This window comes from Phalaenopsis equestris, unplaced genomic scaffold (assembly GCF_001263595.1).
Source record: "Phalaenopsis equestris unplaced genomic scaffold, ASM126359v1 Scaffold000609, whole genome shotgun sequence".
Taxonomy (NCBI): domain Eukaryota; kingdom Viridiplantae; phylum Streptophyta; class Magnoliopsida; order Asparagales; family Orchidaceae; genus Phalaenopsis; species Phalaenopsis equestris.
Genome location: NW_018165049.1, coordinates 1,324,113 through 1,343,851, shown reverse-complemented (window position 1 = coordinate 1,343,851; position 19,739 = coordinate 1,324,113). Strand labels below are relative to the sequence as shown.

At 31.5% G+C, this 19,739-nt stretch overlaps 1 protein-coding gene across 1 annotated transcript; it reads right to left on the bottom strand.

Annotated features, from left to right (window-relative positions):
• Positions 1 to 947: 947 nt before the first annotated feature.
• LOC110029885 lies at positions 948 to 19,243 on the bottom strand. The gene is made up of 2 exons (XM_020732370.1): positions 18,398 to 19,243; positions 948 to 1,252 (listed from the first exon to the last, which is right to left on the bottom strand). The coding sequence occupies exons 1-2, from the start codon at positions 19,097 to 19,099 to the stop codon at positions 1,124 to 1,126; spliced, it is 831 nt and encodes a 276-aa protein (XP_020588029.1). The 5' UTR covers positions 19,100 to 19,243; the 3' UTR covers positions 948 to 1,123.
• Between the last annotated feature and the right edge of the window lie 496 nt (positions 19,244 to 19,739).

Sequence of the window (19,739 nt, the reverse complement as noted above, 5' to 3'; positions counted from 1 at the left end):
AGATCTCGCCCATGGCCCACATTTAATGAATTTATTCCAATAAGTGGCCGCAAAGCGATTATCAAATGGGACTTTTAGCGTTCTAAAAACGCACCATAGCAAAAAAAACAACCCCAAACACACCCTTAAACATTGGTTATAACCTCTCAAATTCATTGTTACAGAAATTTTTTCATTAGTTTTAACCAAATCTATAAAATAAAATAAACTGCATTTAAAAGTCCACTGAAATTTAAATACATGTAACCAAACAGCACCTTGATAAAAATCATTATTATCTCTTAGAATTTGACATGATACCTAAAAGGAACTAATGGAGACCGAGGTTCCATAAAGAAGCAAGAAAACAATAGGTATTAAGCCACTGTGAAAATGATGTAAACAAAACTTTATCCTTTACACCAAACAATTGAACTGAAAAAAAAAAGTAGCCTACTCAAAAAAAAAAATAAACCAATGCTGTCTTACAAATTTCCAAAAGCTTGAAAATTTACATATATACCATACAATTTGTATGTAGTTAGATGTATATAACCCAAAATTTAATATTTATGTTTATAACATTTCGGTGTCAAAAACCTATGCAATAAAATATATTCACTTCTAAGAAATCAGTAACTGGTATTTTTTATGATGTAGAAAACATAAGTGGTATGTATATAAATATGAAAATTTAAAAGTTAGATACGTAAATATATCGTAATTGTAAGGTATGCACATAAATACCCAAAATTTACATATAGCAATATCTCATTTTACATCATTAAATCATCATTACGCATTTACTCTTCCCTAACTCTAATATTATTGGAATAAAACAGCTATAGCTTTGCTTGATTTTGGTTGAATATACACGATCATGTAAGAACATCATACTTCTAAGCCACTGAAATCATTCAAGAAACTTCAGCAGCACAGACTAATAAATAAAAATTAAGCAGCCAAAGCAGAATAACTCTGATGTAAAATTAAAGCGAAGCAATATATTTAAGTAATAATCACAAAGAACGATGGATCAAGCAGAAGAATCATCACAAGCTATAAAACATAGATACAGAATGTTAAATATTATGTATTTTTGTAAAAGTTAAGGTATATTTCCCCATCTCAACAGCTCTTGAACTTATCTTAGGGGCAGAGCAGCCCATTGTGTTGCACCGCTAGCAGGAAGAGAAGGCCGAATAAGTGGCATGTAACGAACCAATGAGATCGCTTTGAGACGGGCGGAGCGAGTCACAAACTGGGAATCCTTCTGCATGATTCAGAAAAGAAAAGTAAAATGACAAGAGATGTATCATGATTAATGCAAGTGCTGTGTATCTCTATACACATTAACACATTGAAATATGTCTAAAAATGAATCTCGTTATCCATAATATACGACAAGCAACTACGGAAGCAGCAAACATAATGCTATGTCTCTCATGGCAGAACTACAGAACAAACAAAGCATGCAAGCGCTTCACAAAAGTAATAACTAAGGAACAAATTATAGTCAAGATTCTAGGCATTGCATTCACAAGTTAAAAAATAAGACAAAATAATAATAATATTTATAAAAAAATTTCGGAAGCAATTATCTTTACTAACATAACCGCTAAGCAATGAAGCATCGCAAGTAGAATGCAAAATCAAGTGAAAACCACAAGTTTCACGAAAGGATGGAATATGTGGCAAACACTTCTTCATCAATAGCAATCCATTAAATCGCGGACAGCATCTTTCCATCAACAACAATAGAGCAATCTGCGAATAACAGTTTTTCTTTCGCAATAATATACCAAATCATGTACAGCAGTTTTCATCTACAGCAATATGCCAGTCCATATAAATCATCTTTTTTATTTCTGCTGTGTTTAATTCTGGATTCCATAATCAAGGACTTTTTTCCAAAATTTTGATCCTTTTTAAAATATGTATTTCTCCACATACTTTTGTACAATTCCTTATCATCCTTTTTGAAACAAAATAAGGAAATTAAAATCAGTCATAACTCATAAAATATCGCATTTTTGTATTATAACGTTCTAAAATTTTTAATTATCAGATGTCTTTTGTCCTTATACAGGGAAGAGTCAGTTCCCCAAAGCTTAAATTATTTACAATAAACAAGATTTAATCCAAAAGCCTTCCCTACAAGCACTACTGGTACCATAGATTACCTTAACTCCATATTAGATAAAAGGGTAGCAAAAAAAAATGAAATAAAGCTAACCACTGATGTATTGAGAATAAAAATGCAGAAATAAAATCAATGAAAACAGCTTCGCAAACAGAATAACCATGGACCTGGAAATAAAAACAAAGAATATTTGATTTTCTACTGACTTTAATTGCAAAAATCTATAAAATATCTAGAAGGTGCAATAAACTAAATTAGGAATGCCAAAAAACGTCATGGAGCATATGCATTATCAGTTCAAGTTACTAATAGCCAAAGGGGCATAGAAAGATGGCAGGATAACAATTTCGGTCGAATATCTTCAATATAAATCAAAACTCTGGCATGACCAATGTGTGAAAAATAACTCATTACAAAATGGTACCTCAATTATACTATCCGAGATAAAGAGATTGACAATTTACCATATACTCTAATTTGCAAACAGCTACAAAAATTGCAAGGTCATTCTCAAGCAACGGAAGAACATATAAAAAATTCATAGTAATACTTCAAAATGGAAGATGTAAATACATAAAAATTGTTCTATAAGTATAAATATAAAAGTTTAGGTGCGTGACATGTAAATACATAAGAATTGTGTAAATGCCCCTAAAATCAATTTGATCAAAAACCAAGTCTAATTAGTCAAAGTTAAATCAAATTAGCCAAAACGGACTGTCACCATCTTGTTGGCCCACATTGAAAAACTCATTAAGTTGAAAATCATGTTAAGAAACATGTCTTGCAAACTGAACTGACACTACAAAAGCCACATCCTTTAGTTATGGCCCCTCCACGATAAAGCAACCAAATCTATCCGGTAATATGGGTAGCTTTCAAAACTATGCCAAGGTAGCGGCCACTTCATGGCTCATGGACTTACACAAGTACTCAACTAATTTTAGTCCAAGTAAAAAAAATTTAAACAATATATCAAGCTTACAATCATCGGCATCAAGTTAACAATCTAAATTTCTTTTTGAAGCAAGACACTGAAATTCCCTATCGCTCCAATTTATATCAAACATAAAAATCAAACAAATTAGCCTAAATTTTACCTCTCTTGGAAGCTTACTAGAAGAAGAAAACAGGGGATTGATAATAAGTTGAGTCGAATGAGTTAAGCTCCACTCAAAATCTAAATTGAAAATAAACTCACTGCTTGAGCTCAACTTGAAATCAAAATCATTTCGAGTCGAGTGAACTCAACAAAAAATAACTAAATTTTGAAACTTAAAATTAGTTTTTAATAAAAAACTTACATAAATATAAATACTAGATTATGAATTAACATATGTATACATTATATATTTTATATAAATATTTATTCCAAGTCACATTTTGTGTTGACTCAAACTATATTCAAGAAAGTCAAAGCAAACTTGAAATTGGAGTGAAGCTCAATGTTGATTAGAGTGAACTGATTTCGATTTGATGCAACTTTTGGATAAGATTCTAGCTTTTTTTAGTAGCCTTTAGGAAATATATCACTGTTGAGAAAATCTTCACGTTAAACATTGCTCCTTTTCAACCCAAAGCCAACAAAATGCTCCTAAATGGTAAATTTTCTCTACAAAATGAGCACAAAACTCAAAATAAAATTTGGATAATTATAATGCTTTTTTAGCTGATTCTATTAATTATTGTTTAGTTTCAAAATTAAAATTGAAAATTGATTTTGTTTTGAACTTTACATCCTTTAATAAAAAAAACAAAAATCTAAACAGCTTGATTATTTTCTTGGTCATTGGGTCATATTTGGAGCTAAAGGCCTTCATTTGAGTAGGACTAAAACTAAATACATGGATACATGGAATGCTACATGGAATGCAATTTTAGTTGTAGTAGCTCTAGTGACAGAAGTGTAACTTTGGTGATCAAATTATTAAAATGTGTGAACGATTTAGATATCTTGGGTCTGTTGTTCAAAGCGATGGTGATAAAGATGAAAATGTTAATAGTAGAAATCAAGTTAGTTGGTTGCAGTGGAGGAATGCTTCAGGCCTTTTGTGTGATAGAAAAGTACCGCTTATACTGAAAGGAAAATTTTATAAGACTAAGACGGCTGCAATACTCTATGGCGTTGAATGTTGGCACTTAAAAGAGAAGCATAATACTAAGTTAAGTGTTGCCGAGATGAGAAGGATTAGGTGTATGAGTGGCTTTACACTTAGAGACAAATTACGAAATGAATATATCTGTGATATGGTTCGTGCAGCTCCTGTGACAAACAAAATTAGAGAAAGTCGTCTTAGATGGTTTGGTCACATTAAACGTCCACCATCTGATGATCTGATTAGGAGAGTAGATGTTTTAGATTCAACTTATGTTAAGAAAGGCAAAGGTAGAACTAAGAAGACTTAGGTTTATTGTATAAAAAATGATCTTAATTTATTAGAACTAAATGAAAATATGACACTAAATAGGACGCAATGGAGAAAAAGGATTCATGTAGCCGACCCCACATAGTGGGATTAAGGCTTTGTTGTTGTTGTTGTTGTTGTTGTAGTAGTATGAGGTGGTGTTGGCTTAAAAGTGATCAGTTGCTTTAGAATGAAAGATGAAAAGAGAGGATATGAATTTTTTTTCACTTGCCTGAGAAAAGAAAAAGTGAGCCTACAGGTTTGAAAAACAATAAGAAAAAGAAGAGAAAAGAAAATAGAGGAGGAGAGAGCAAAAAAGAAGAAAGAAATAAACATCATTTGTCTCTGCCTCTTGCCATGAAACCCATTTTGATATGATAGAATTTCATGGCGTTAGAGCAAATATGTTGTTGTAGAAATGCACAAAAATGCGCCAGAAAAATTTGATGCCGCAGAATATATCAATTAGCACGAGGAAAATAGATCACTTCAAATTCTTGATATCTCCACCAAGTGACTTATTTTATTGTTTTATCTTTTATTAATCACCCAGGACATAAAGGAGTATGTGAGAAATTCGGTATCCCTTCTCTTATAGTGGAATATTTATTTGTGTATTTGCATGGATATGGGTGCAAATAATTCAATCTCTTCAAATCATACAAAATTTAATTTCAACTTTTTTTTACATGTTTCTATAGTTTTCTTTTCATTCTTGCCACCACTGCCCTAACAAATTTTTTCCATGGCATTTGATATCAGGGCTACTATGAGGTTCCAAGTAAAAAACTAGCAGAAATAGCAAACAGTTTAGATTGACAAGTCTGATGGAAAATAATTTTGTCACTGGAAGTTCAGGATTGGAGAGTGCATATAGCAAAATAAACTTCAGGAATGTTTGGGGCAACTGCAGCTACTTGAAGAAATTATTGCACATCAGCTATAGAATAAACTACTGTGGGGGAAATTGTATGTATGTTAGGTTAGTTCAGTTGTGCATCAATTGTGTTGCAGTTGTTTATGAAAAAAAAATGATATTATTATTGTATAGATGCGTTACTTTTAAGAAAATCATTTCAGGATTAATAACTCATATATAAAAACATAAGATAATTTGACGAAATCCCAAATATTTATAAGTCCAAATATTACATCAATAAGTTATATCTCACTTACCAATGAGTAACAATAATTAAATATATATACACACACAAGAGCAACAAATAATATTATCATAACATTAGACTTAAAATCCAAACGATCAAATATTCGGGAAATTTTTTTCTCCAAAGATATTTTCCACACATGGTCACTATCCGAAATAGAGTCCTCAAATTGATCAGCCCACCTAAATAAATCACAGTGCTCTCCTGATCTATTCTTTGGACACCTATAAAATTTTGTCTCATAGCTACCTCATCTTCGTGATTTAAATACACAACATTGCAATCCACATTTGCAGTACAAGAATTGTGCTCTTGAATGTAAATAAATACATTTATTATGTTCTTGAACGTAAATCATGCCTCAACATAAATTTTCATAAACATTGGAATGGAAAAACAGATATAAAAATACGCATAAACATTGTAATAATAATCTACTACATAAAAATTATAATTAACTTAAAAAATGATAATGAGATGAATTTATCTGTTAAGACATGTCATTTCATAAGTGTCGTTCGAATAGGATGCCCACCACTCTTAGAAGAATTAAGTCGTGCCTATCCCCTCATCCATTCAAAACAAAACAAGAGATAACTAGGAGCGAGAAACAAAGAGCCGTGAGAGTGACAGAGAGAGAGAGTGAGATGTAGAGGGAAGGAAATCATGAAGAAGAGGAGAAAGAAGAAGGCGTTGAAGCTAAATAAGAGCAAAGGATTGATCACATACCTCTTTCGTAGCCGTATGAGGCTTTTCCGCGATCAAGACACTCGACCAAGCAAACCAAGAAGGAAGGAGGTAGATTTTACACCCTAACTGTTTGACACATAGGAAGAAGGCAAACACGATCGACTCAAGGAGGAAGTTCCACATGAAGAGACACTCGATCCCGAGCAATTTTGAAGTCTAGAAGAACCGAAGGCTGCAAGTGATTTCGAGGCATGCAAAGAGTATGTCACGCACGAGCTTCATGTAAGAAGAAGAGGAAGTGGAAGCTTGTTTGTAGGGTTAGGACAGCCAAATGAATTTTAAGTTAAAATAATTTATATTATAATTTAATTAGTAAAATTTCTTTATATTTAAGCTTATTATTTAATTGTTAATTGCGCGTGTTTTTGAAAGCAAGATCGAAGCTATTAAAGTCTCAAATTGAGTGGAGATAACGATCAATATTTGTGCAAAAGTTATCAACATAATTGAGGTGACTGTGGAATTTTATCAGTTATTAAATTGTAAGGAAATTGAAAATATTAATGGTTAATATTAGATTTTCTTAAATCAGAAATCAACGGCTAAAAATTACTCAAGTTGGAGGAGAAAGAAGAAAGATAAGGAGCTAAGAGTTTAATTTATAATTTGAATGAGCATATTTAATTAAATATATTATTTGTATAATTATAAATCAATATAAAAAAGTATAGGTAGAAGAATGAAGGCCGAACTAAACCTCTTAGCGGGAGGAAGGAGACTAGTGCGTGAGCGAGCAAATCCAGCCTTTAAAGTAAGAGAGTTTGTTTAATTTAAATTTCTTTTATTAAAACTGAAATCATATTTAAGTATTAAATTGGAATTATATTAATTAATGTCAATAGATTAAATGGAGAAATAAGCTTTTGAAGAGGTTTTTAAAGGTTAAGGTGAGTAATTATGTTTTTAAATTTCAGTCATTTTCAATATTTTTAAATGTATGTTTGATTTCATTTATGTTTCATTTCAGTGAAATTTAGATTATAGAAATTTCCTCATATTTTTAGATTAAAAAATATGCATATTAAACAAATATATAGTGAATGTTCTATAAAGTTATTCAACTATTTAATGACATTTAAATTATAGTAGAGATGCATATATATTAGGTTATTACATGAACTTTAGATTTAAGTAGAAATGTATATAGCATGTCATTGCATGGCATTTAGAAAACGGTCATGTATAACCAATTACATATTGATTTATCTATGAAGTTATTAGACTAGTGCATGTCATTCTGATTCTAGTAAACGTGCACTTATTCATAAGAAGATAAATGAATAAAAAAGACTGCATTATATGAAAGAATGATGTAAATATGAATGCTTGTATATGCATGTTAAAAAGAGGGGCTCACCCCATTATGGTACAAGCAGGGGACGTCAGTGTACACGCGCGAGTTGATGTTTTCCTACCACCTAGATAATTGTAATTTTAGATCTCTAACCATTGTGTCAACGAAAAAATATTGACCAGAAGCGAGTAAGCATTTTTCCATCTTAGATAATCATATAAATTTTACGAAACGTTATGTAGACGAGATAATATCAGTCAGGGGTGTTATGTTATGTTTTGACGGTGCTCCTGAGACAGATGTGAATTTAAAAAATATGAAATAAAAGCAAAGAAAGGTATGGCATATTAAAAGTTTAGATTATTTTCTTTGAATGGATGTCATGAATACAAAAGATCATTATATGATTGTCTAGAATGAAATATGAAAGATTTGCATCCATATTGTTTCTTTTCCATCAGTTAATGTAGTTTAAAAGTATGTTTAATCCTGCGTTATCTTTAGATAACTCATCATACTAGTTTAAATATACTTTTTAGGTTTAAGTTTTCGATTAAGATAAATGTTGAAGGAGATGATGTTTACATAACGAGTGAGCAGCAACCTGAAAAGTATTTTTTTTTTATTTGGTTAATGTAATTGAATTTTTTGTATCTATTTCAATTCATTTGTGGATAATAATTGTTAGTTATAGAAATATAATAATAGAAAACTTAATTTCTACCGTCCGACTGTTAGTTCTCGTCTTATTTAATTTCAAGTCTATGGTTGGGTCGTGATAAAAACTGTCACAATGAAATACCAACAGAAAATGAGCACAGAGAGATCCAAACTCGATAAAGAAAACCAAAAAATCTCCCCACATTAAATCCCCACAGAAAGAAATCTTCTCATATACTAAAATGAAAAGATATTAAAATCCTCACTAAAGAAACGCGAACATATACATGCAGAGAAGTTGAAATACCACAGAGAACAACGAAAAAAAAGAGGGCAGATATCCAAACACCAAAATACAAGCTTGTACATGCGAGGGCACTCATATATGTAGAAGACCCGGGATCGTCACTAGCAATCTTAAAAATTATCAAAAACCAACACATAAAAATCAAGGTAGAAATCTAAGTTTCCTCTCTGGAGATCGGAGCAAATAGGGAAAATAAGAATAATGAAGATAGAAGGTACCTCTCTCAGGATTCCTCGCCTTCACGCACAAAGTAGCTCGAGAGGTTAGGGAAGGAAGATGGAAGTGAAGCGAGGGTGGAGAATAACATAAACCAAAAATGCGGAATGCAGTTAAGGGATGCAATGTCAAAATAGACCTATGACGCACCACACAGTTAAAAACACGAGAGGAACGTGTTAAACAAACACTGTAAATGGTGGAGTGGATTGGGTTGCTCCCTCGCAGCCACACCAAATGCCAGCTCATCAGTCACTCTTGGAGAATAAGTTGCCATCCACAAACAAAGAATTTCAGAATCTTCTAGGCAAACAAGTGTTACCATTAGTAAAAACTTTACATTAAACAATCTAAATGAGAATATCACAACCAGAGTGATGTAAGCATTTATTATATATTTATAAAAAGCCCTCATTAGTGAACAAACTATTTATAATGACAAAATTCTTTAATTTCAGGATGGCAGAAGTTGCTTTCGTAATTGAGCATACCAACAAATTCAATACGATTACAAGTCAATTAATTTAATTAGTATTGACTTCAATGACAAGGTGCAATGAACCTTCTGTCATCACTTTTGAAAGTTCGAACAAAATTATGATGATAATGAAGAATTCTTATAAGTTTGCAGAGCTAAAGCTCAATGAAGTCCAATACCTCATTATAAATGAGGGTTTCCCAAAAAAAGTTTATCCAATTATTCAGGAAGAAATTATGGGAAAATCTACAAAATTGTGGGAATTAGTCATATTTGCAAATCAAATTGTAATTGAAGCTGCATAGAATCTTCATAAAGTGAGATATATATTCCAGGCTTTAAAAGGCACTTGCTCCATTGAATAGCTTAATGAAAAAATATAACTGAACCTTCAACACAACAAACATTTAGAAGGTGATCAAGGGTGCTATAATGATATCACATGCTAGCAAGAAAATAGTGCACTAAAATTAATAATGGAATGGTGGGAGAAATAATTCCGTCAAATTTTGATTCTTAAACATAAAATCAAAAAATGAGATCCAAATCATAATTTTTCAAATTATGGTTCCTATAGTTACATTGTTGTAAGAAAAAGAAGGTTAAAAAGGAAACTTAAACATATAATTTTGAACTTACACACACCACCATTTAGGGATGATCACTACAACTGAGATTTTAGCTCAAAGATCAAAGATCAATCGAAGATTGAAGCAATTTTTAGCTCGGATTAGCTAAAAAGCGAAGCAAAGAATGAAATTTTTGGTTCGATTTGATCTTCTAGTCAATTTTGAGCTATGCCTGGATTTGGTAGAGCCTTCTCTAATTATAAATATAATGCATATCAATTAAATTTAATATACGCATGCTTATATAAATATATGGATATTATAGTATACATATGTGTATTAAATACTTTACAAAGTCAATAAAGGAAAAAATAAATGATTTTGAGTAGGTTTCAATTGAATTCAAGTTGGCTCAAAATTGAGGTGACTCAAGCCAAGATGGCTGAAAACTTTCACAAGCTTAGGTTGTCTCCAATTTTACCAAGCTTAGGTTGTCTCAATATTTTGAGAATTTTGTTGATTACTTCATTGTCCAACAGTTCTAAAGATTTTCTCATGCTCAGCCCATTCACGTATGAATAGCGTAGTTAACGGTCAGATTTTGAGCCGAGCTATGGTCGGCTCAAAATTGACTCAAAAAAAAATTTGATCCAAAATTTTGGCTCATTTGTTTATTTTGACCCTGATCTCGATCCAAGCCAAAACTCAAATCAACATTTGAGTGATTAACAATATCTGAGCTAAATTCGTTAAATTTATAGCCCTAACATCACTAGGATTATTAACAATCCGACATCGAGTCAAGCTAGGGTCAACGTGAAACCGGCTCAAAAAAATTCGATCCAATTTTTTTTCTCCTATTTTGGCTCATTTATTTCGATTCAATCTCGATTTGAGCCAAAGTTCGAAATCAATTTTTGAGCGATTAACAATTTTCGAGCTAAATTCACGAATAGCTACTTTTTATCATTGTTGTACTTATTTTTGAAGATGCCAAATTCATCGAAAATGCTATTTTTTTTTTCTATTGATCTTTAAATTTTGATTATCCCAAAATCTATAGCCAAATTTTTAAATGCATATCCAATGTAATAACATCAAACAAATGTCCGATCTAGCTTACCTTTCAATAGGATCCACATTCATACAAAAAAAAACAACTATAAATGACAAAGGAACCAAAAGTCCTCTATTAATTTGATACTTAAAAATGTTTTGAGCAATGCTATATGTAACCTCATGCTCATAACTCTTTCATTCAAATTGTGTTCACGAAACAACTTTAAATGATAAAGAAACATCCTCTAGTGATTAACAAATTTGAGATATTTACAAAGTTCACTCAAAATGCTTTGAGCTATACTACATTTAACCTCATGCATATAATTCTTTCATCCAAATCGTGTTCATGAACTTGCCAATCTTATTTTGTTATATTCTTGGAGCTATCCTCTCCACGCTGGTTATCCTAGCTATGTAAATTCATGAACTCATTATTTTCATGTTCTCATCTAATATACGATCTTAAGCTCCATGCTCATTCTCCAATAAACTTTTTTCATCTATTAAATTAATAAAACACTTCGGATTTATCTTTCAACAAAATAAATTCATATTTTTTTGGTGGTCATTGGTGAAGGTGTAGTAAAATGAGGCATCAGGGGATTGAACTTATTTAAGTTTGTTCGAAATTTGCTCATTGATTGAATTGATTTTGAGCCACCTTGGCTTGAATCACCTCAATTTTGAGCCGACTTGAATTCAATTTAAACCTGCTCAAAATCATTTATTTTTTTCCTTTATTAATTTTGTAAAGTAATTAATACACATATATGTATATTATAATATCCATATATTAATATAAACATGTGTATATTAAATTAAATAAATATGCATATTATTTATAATTAGAGAAGGCTTTACCAAATCCAGGCATTGCTCAAAATTGACTAGAAGATCAAATTGAACCAAAATTTCATTTTTTGCTTGGCTTTTTAGCTCATCCGAGCTAAAAATTGCTCAAACTTAGGTTGTCTCCAATTTTAGGTTGAGAAAATTTCAAAAAATGCTTAAGCTTGTACATAAATTTCTCTCCTAACATTATGTATTACTGACTAATGTCAGTGAACTTGAGTGCTGTAAGAATATAATACAAGTTAAAGACTGTCAAGTGGAACTTGGCAAATAAAGAGGAGATGGACTTCTTACGTAAAAATGATATAAACTAATCCACATAAGGATCAAAAGGTCTAGTAGAAGAAATGAATTTTTAGATTTAAGAAAGATCATGATAAGTACTAGAAAACGCAAAGCAATGTTAGTAGTAAAGGAATTTTGATAAAACTAAATTATTGATAAAATTTTCCCTTGTTATTAAATTGACAATTATTAAATTGATGTTAAGTATAGTAGCAACAAAAAAATTATATATTGAGTAGTTAAATGTCAAGATAATTTTTCAATATAGCGACTTGAAGATATCTACCTAAAGATCTTAAAATCACAGAAAAATAAAGCCTTGCATGCAAACAAAATAAAAGAATATATAGCTTAGTTTATCACCAAGAATGCTAGAATTTGATCGGTTATCCATTAAAATAACTTTATCAAATACAAGACAAATCACTGTAACTACATCAAAGGTGTTGCTAAGAGTTGTATCATTACGATATTATAAGTTGATGTCACTTTGATTGTTGGAGCAAATATAGTGAGCTCAGCAGACTACGGAAACACTTGTTTAAGAAGATTGGCATGAAAAGCATATGAGCAAAGAAAATACTTAAAATGGGCTTTACTAGTGGCATAATGACTGGCACATAAAATCTGTCTCAAATTGATTATATTGTAAAGGTTGTTCAATAAACTAAATATGTAAAAGGCCAAATTTGTTAAGCACCCCCTTGAACAGTCATTTTTAAAGCAATAATCACTAGGCAGAACGTATGCCCAAAGTTTCTTAAGCATCAGCAATTTTTCATCAATGTATGTTATGTTGTACACTTGTACACTAGATATGTTATGTATCATGCAATGGGCACTAAAAGAAAACAAATGTGAAATATAAGACAAATAAATTTGGAGGTGATGAGATGGATTTTATGCTATTTGAAAGGTACTATTAACACTTTATTTAAATTTTTCTTGAGTTGGATGAAACTGCGACATTTTTTTAGGCAAATATGGGTGGTGAATCAAATATTCGAAGAGATACAACATATATTCAAAAAACGGGTAATCTTGCTATCAACTGGACATTGAGATGCGATTAGAGAAAATGTGGTGTTGTTTACATAAGCAAAATATGTTGCAGTTACTAAAGTTCTTTATTTTATTTTTTTTTTTGCTAATTCTGTTAATTATAAATTTGTCACATTATTTGGTTTGAATTTCTATCTCCTTAAGTCCTAAAAATAAGCGACCTAAAGAAGCAGCTAGTAACATGACTTTGTTTGTGGTCATAAAATATTATTGATTGACTAAGAATAAAAGATAATAAGATGGTTAATAAAGGGCTGACAAAAAGAGAAAAAGCAGAGAGATAAAAGAGAAAGCGGAGAAAAAACAAAAAGTAAAGAAAAAAGAGTTATTTGGTCCATCATTTAGGGCAATAGTGAAACATTTTAACCAAGTGGTCAGTACAAGCATGCTGTTGTAGACGAGCACGATAATGATGGTTTAAAAAATATCCTATTCAATTGAACATGGAATACTCCTCGAGGTCCTTAATATCTTCTCCTAAAATATTTTATTCTATTGTTTACTCCTTATAATTCTCTGATGATACAAAAAATTATATGAGAAAATTTGATGTCCTTTACCAAAGCATTAGTTAAATTCTGCTACAATACCACATTGCAGTAACAAGATACAGTGGGGCTCACTCACTCTTCAATCATAGCAAATAATTTCAGGCACACATATCAATGTCTTGTACTATTGAATCAATTTCTCTATGGCCCTTGAATTGTATTCCATGTGTTTCCCAATAGAATCATCAACATCTTATATTTCCCCTCTTTTTTTGATTTATCCCTATTTTGTAATGCCTCTTGGAGATATATACATACATACATGTTTAAACGTCCACTGTTGTACAGAGAAAGTGGAGAACGAAAAAAAATCTATATTGTTTTCTATATGATACTTAAGCAAGATTAAGATTTTCTTTCTAACATTTGTTCTTTTTTTCTAGAATTTGGTTTCTATTCTTTACCTTACTCATTTTATCAAATTCTTTGTCTATTCACTATATCTAAATTCTTTGACTTCCCTTCAAAGGAGTTGACGATGATTAATAGTAAGAGCCAGACCAAAAGAGAATATCAAAGATTTCAAGCATCTTATCGCTTGAACGAAAAAAATCATCTTAAATAGTCTCAAATCATGAAGTCCTTTCTAAAAAAAGGGAAAGACCTAATACCTTATAGATTCTCTATCATAGGAGCCTAAAGACTCAAAATTTGTACTTTAAAAATAAGCTGATTTAATTATCATAACATGATTGTGAAACACAAGCTAAACAAACCTACTCTAAAATGAAAGACATTGAACTCATCTAAGAATCAAGATAAAGCTCACAACTACAAAACAAGATAACATTCTTATCATTGAATACTTTAATGCAATGAAATTTTAATGGTTAGAGTTGAACTACAACTAAGATATCAAGATGACATGCTATGAGGCTGCTATGATTTTCAACCAATTTGTAAAGCGAGAGAAAATTTTTGAGCTTTTGGTAGGACTAAACAATGAAATTGACCAAATGTGAATCCAAAAGAAGTATTCTTGTACAGGCCGAATAAAGAAGAATAATGATGATGAAGAATGGTCTTCATGTCCTGTAGAGATATTGCCATAATAACATCTAAATCTCAATGTACGAAATTATCTCACTGAACCTTCTTAAAAAAGGCCAAAAAATATTCTTCTAAAGGCAACCTCAGTGCAACTATTGCAAAAAAAAGGGCATACCGAAGACATATTATAAGTTCACAAAAAGCCTCAAATCTATGGAGGGAATAAATACAAAAGTAAAATAAGCCTGATGGGTGAGTTAGAAGAACCTAATTCAAAAGAAATTGATAAATTAAATAATTTCCTCAATTCTTTAAAAAAAATATCAAAATCTTGCTATTTTGCTCAGAGTAGTAAAATTTTTAACTCTTATATTTTTTAAGTCTCTCATAGTTTAAGAACAATTGAGAGAGAGAGACATCTCTATTTATCCCAACTTACCCCACAGTAACGTACTGCATCTTCCACATATTGCAGTCAACATTTTATCTATCCACAAATTTACAAAGTACCATAATTGTAAAGTCAATTTTTTTTTCTGAACGTTACGCTTTTCAAGATCTCACTACGAGGAAAACAATGGGCAAGCTAAATAAAAATATGGGTTATAACTTCCTGAGGATCGAGATCAATTGTTATGCAATATGTCGCATCACTAACGTCAAATGAATACACCCTTATAAATTAAGGCACATTTTCTCTACAAATTTTTAATAAATATTTTCTTCTATTTTATAAATACAAACATTAAAAATTTTCACTATTAAACTTATGAAATTGTTTAACATTATTGTATTTCCTTTTCTGAAAGTAGCTTTAGATTCTCTAATCATTTTGTGTTGATTCATTACGATACCTTGGTAAAGTCCTCAAAATCTCTATGGTCGCTAACTTAGTTATATTTTTTTATGTTGCACTCGAATGGCATATGCATTTTTAATTAAACAAGAAAATAATATTAGCAATCTACTATCTCATTCACTATTATTATAAAGAATTTATTCAACCCTAACATTAAATTTTTCTACACTGAAAATACCGATAATTATTTTTAGCATATAAAATCATCCTTCTCCTAGAAAGATAATATCTTCTATCAATCAAGCTACCATAATTCCTAACAAAATAAAAAAGCAGAAATGACAAATGATCACCATTTAGAGGTTATTATGATACTACTCCATAATCAAATATCAGAATAACATTAGGGAGAATTAGTTATAATAGCTACCTATTTAATTAATAGAATACCATTCAAAATAGTTAATTCCAAAATTCTCCTAAATTTTGATAGAGTTCATTCCTACACATATCTCCTAAAATTTTGGATAAATTACTTGTATTTATATCCATAAACATAATAGAGAAAAACCTAATCCAAAAAACTCACAAATGTGTACTCATCGAAAATTCTGCCACAAAAAAGAAGTACAATGTTATAATCCACCCACAAAAAAACTCTTTGCTTCAATGGATATCACTCTTGATGAAATTCATAGCTTCTTTACCCAAACTTATCTTCAGTGGAAGAATTCTAAATTTGAAGATAAATTTAATGATATTTTTCATCTTGGCATACATGCAACCCAAAATCATACAAATACAAAATTTGTATTAGTTATAACTCTTTAGGTCTATACAAAAAGAAACAAATCTAACCATGAACTCAAGCAACTCCAAAACTCAAAACTGTTATCAAATAACATTAACCAACCCGCTACTAACCAATTGTATTATATCTCCTAATACAACTCCTTATAAAGCCTTCCTAACCAACATCAACACCAACTTCATTTACAATCCACAAACTCTATTTAAGGCACTTGAAAATATAAATTAAAAAGAAGACATGCAAGAATATATGGATATCTTAAAAAAAACATGGATATCTATGAACTATAAAATAAAAGAAGATAATATGATACAAATGGATTTTCATGGAATAAAACAAAGCAGATGGGAACCTGGAAAGATACAAAATAAGATTGGTAACAAAAGAATATACTCAATCATACAAGATTAAGCATCAAGAAAAATTTACTCCTGTTAAAAAAAGAAACACTATTTGCATTTTTATAATCATGGATGGCCTATTAAACAATATGATATAAACAATGATTTCTTCCATTGAGATGTTGAAGAAGTTTATGGATCCATCACCAGGATTTGATAGCTTTTCAAAATGAACCAGACATAAAGATTGAAAGAAGCCCTATATTAAGTAAAATAATTACCAAGAGCATAGTTTGACGAATTTACAAGCTATAAGAAAATTGGATACAAATAAAGCGAATGAGGTTATACTCTTTCATAAAACACACCTATGATAAAATCTCTTGTTAAATTAATTCAGCAACTATTCATCATTTAACTAAATTAAGGTTATCCCTTGAGCCAAAACACAAAAGAAGTAGGGCTTGCAAGAGCTTATATCATTATGGTGTTGAAAAATGCCTTTGATGACAATGGTAATGAAGGAGAGAATCACAAGAATCTGATGCTCAAAATATCAGTGAGGCCAATGGTGATAATGGAAAAAATCACAAGAAGTTTGTGGCTTAGATGTAAGCTGGTAAAGGAGAACAATTAAAAAAGATGTATGCACGTCTGCTTTGCTACAACATATCTCTATCTACTACCTCAACCTCAGCATAACCTCTAAATCCATTGTCAAACAACCATATATGCTTAAAAACAAAAATGATTGTTGGGTGTTTGAGAACTTCATATTCTAATTTTTTAAAAAAATATCAAGTTCACGTTTAACTCGCCATAAGGTCATCAATTATTCGGTCATAAGCAAAAAGGACTGGCAAGGTTAACCCTAAACCAACATTGGTCTCACATCACAGAAAGTTGGCTGAAAGTTAAGAAGTCCCTCTATTCTGACCAAAAGTGTAGTCTAAAAATATTGTTTGACAGATCCAATGAGTCTATTCTAATTTTTGCATTTACAACAGCAAGAACTTTGCAACACCCGTTCAAGCAGCAAGCACATATAAAACTTTGAACAATAGTGATCTCCCAAGCTTAACTCAAATTTTGATCCTACATGAGTGGCACCAATATCAGAAACAATTCAAGCTTACAAGATATGAGCCATACACTCCGCACATCTACTAACAACTACAGGACATGATTTGATTTATTGACTGAAAGTAAAATATTTGTAAATTGCTAGCAACTTCAGTGTTGAGTGCAATTAGAGGTTTTTGTTGCATTTACACTAACTTGGAGAAAATTTTAACAAAACTAATTAAAATTTAACACAATTTATTGGCCAACTCGAATTTTTATTGGCCAACTCGAATTTTGCGAATTTTGAAAAAAAAAAAATCAAGCAGACATAGCTTCAAGCAGTTTCTAATGAATTTCAGAGAGAAAGGCTATCCATTAAGAAGATGAAGATAAAAGAAAGTGTGAAAAATACAAGACAGATTAAAGCCCAAATTAAAAACTCTGATGGCATTAGTTATATTTTTCCATGAATTATATTTTTTTTATCCACGTCCTTGAATGCAAACTTTTGACGTTTACCAGATTATAATCATTTCCTAAGCACTAAGATCACTTTCAAAAACGGTTTGAAAAATGAAATACAACCAACAAATAAGTAAAAACTTGCTTCACCTTGTCATCAATAGCAATCCTCAGTGGAATGGTCCTGCTCTTCTGCTTCATCCTGTACAATTTCCTCCCCAATATGACAATCCCCACCATAGCAGCAGCTATGGATATCGACCAAGCTGGCCTTACCCTGAAAATGCAAAACTTGAGCAACTCCAAAGGCATCTTCCACCAAACAATCTCACTCTTCTCATCCCCGCTAGAATCAGCACCATCACCGACAGGTATCATCGCACGTGCACCAGAATTCTCATTTCCCCCATTTTCTCCTCCCACATTCTCACGCCCAGCATCTGTTTCTTCAAAAGCCACTTCCATAACCGAATCCCCTAAATTCCCAAGCTCCCCCTTTTCACTATCAGGCAAGGACCTCTGTCCATCGGAAGACTCATCTGACCAAAAACCGTCGGAAGTTCGTACTGGATGCTTCATTTCAACAAAACCCAACTTCCCTCTGGATGTTTCGAGGAACCTGGAGTCCGAATCCGGGTCGACCCAGCTAGGGTTATCGGAATCGTTAGCAATCGCATCGCTTTCCTCCTCCGACGGACTTTGGCGGCGGCCACTAGATTGAAGGGCAAAGTAGTCGGGTTTGATGGCCCCATCTTCCGTGTCCTCGTCGAGGCCTTCGACGGATTTAAGGTTGTCGAAGGGGTTCGATTCTGGGACCATCTCCCAATCATGGAGGTCGGTGTCGTCATCCATGGTAAGGAATTAAGCCCCCACAGAATCAAGGGATGCCAAAGCACACAGAAGTTTGCCGACAGTATTAGGGTTTTAAGATTTATTAGGAAAGAGAGGAATGAAGGCAAGGTAAAACCGGATTGGCGCCTGCCATACCTTAAGCATATAGATGGAACGTAAACTGGTGTCCAAACAAACAAAGAAAAAATATTAAATCAGCCTTCCACATTCTGGAGTCTAATGAAATCATATCACACATAAAAAAAAAAAATTAGAGAAATATTTCTCTCATATTATTCAGGTGTTATTACGTGTTATTCAAGTGTTATTGATGTGTAATCTGAGAATTTTTTCTGATGTTATAATAACATAATAACACTTGAATAATATGGAGGAATACTCTCGTGTGTTAACATAATAATTATTCGTGTGTTACCAGCCGATTTTTTTTAGACTAAAGTTTTAACTACCCAAATAACTTTAAATTAATTGAAATTTTTAAATAGGGTAATATTTCTCATAAATAAATATTTATTTATTTATTGTCAACCCCTTTCAATTTCGTGCAGATCAAAATTTTGAATGGGATAAAATGACTGGTTTACGTCCCGATAAATTCAAAAATGCAATTAATTGGAGTTTTCAAAAGTATAATTGTTAG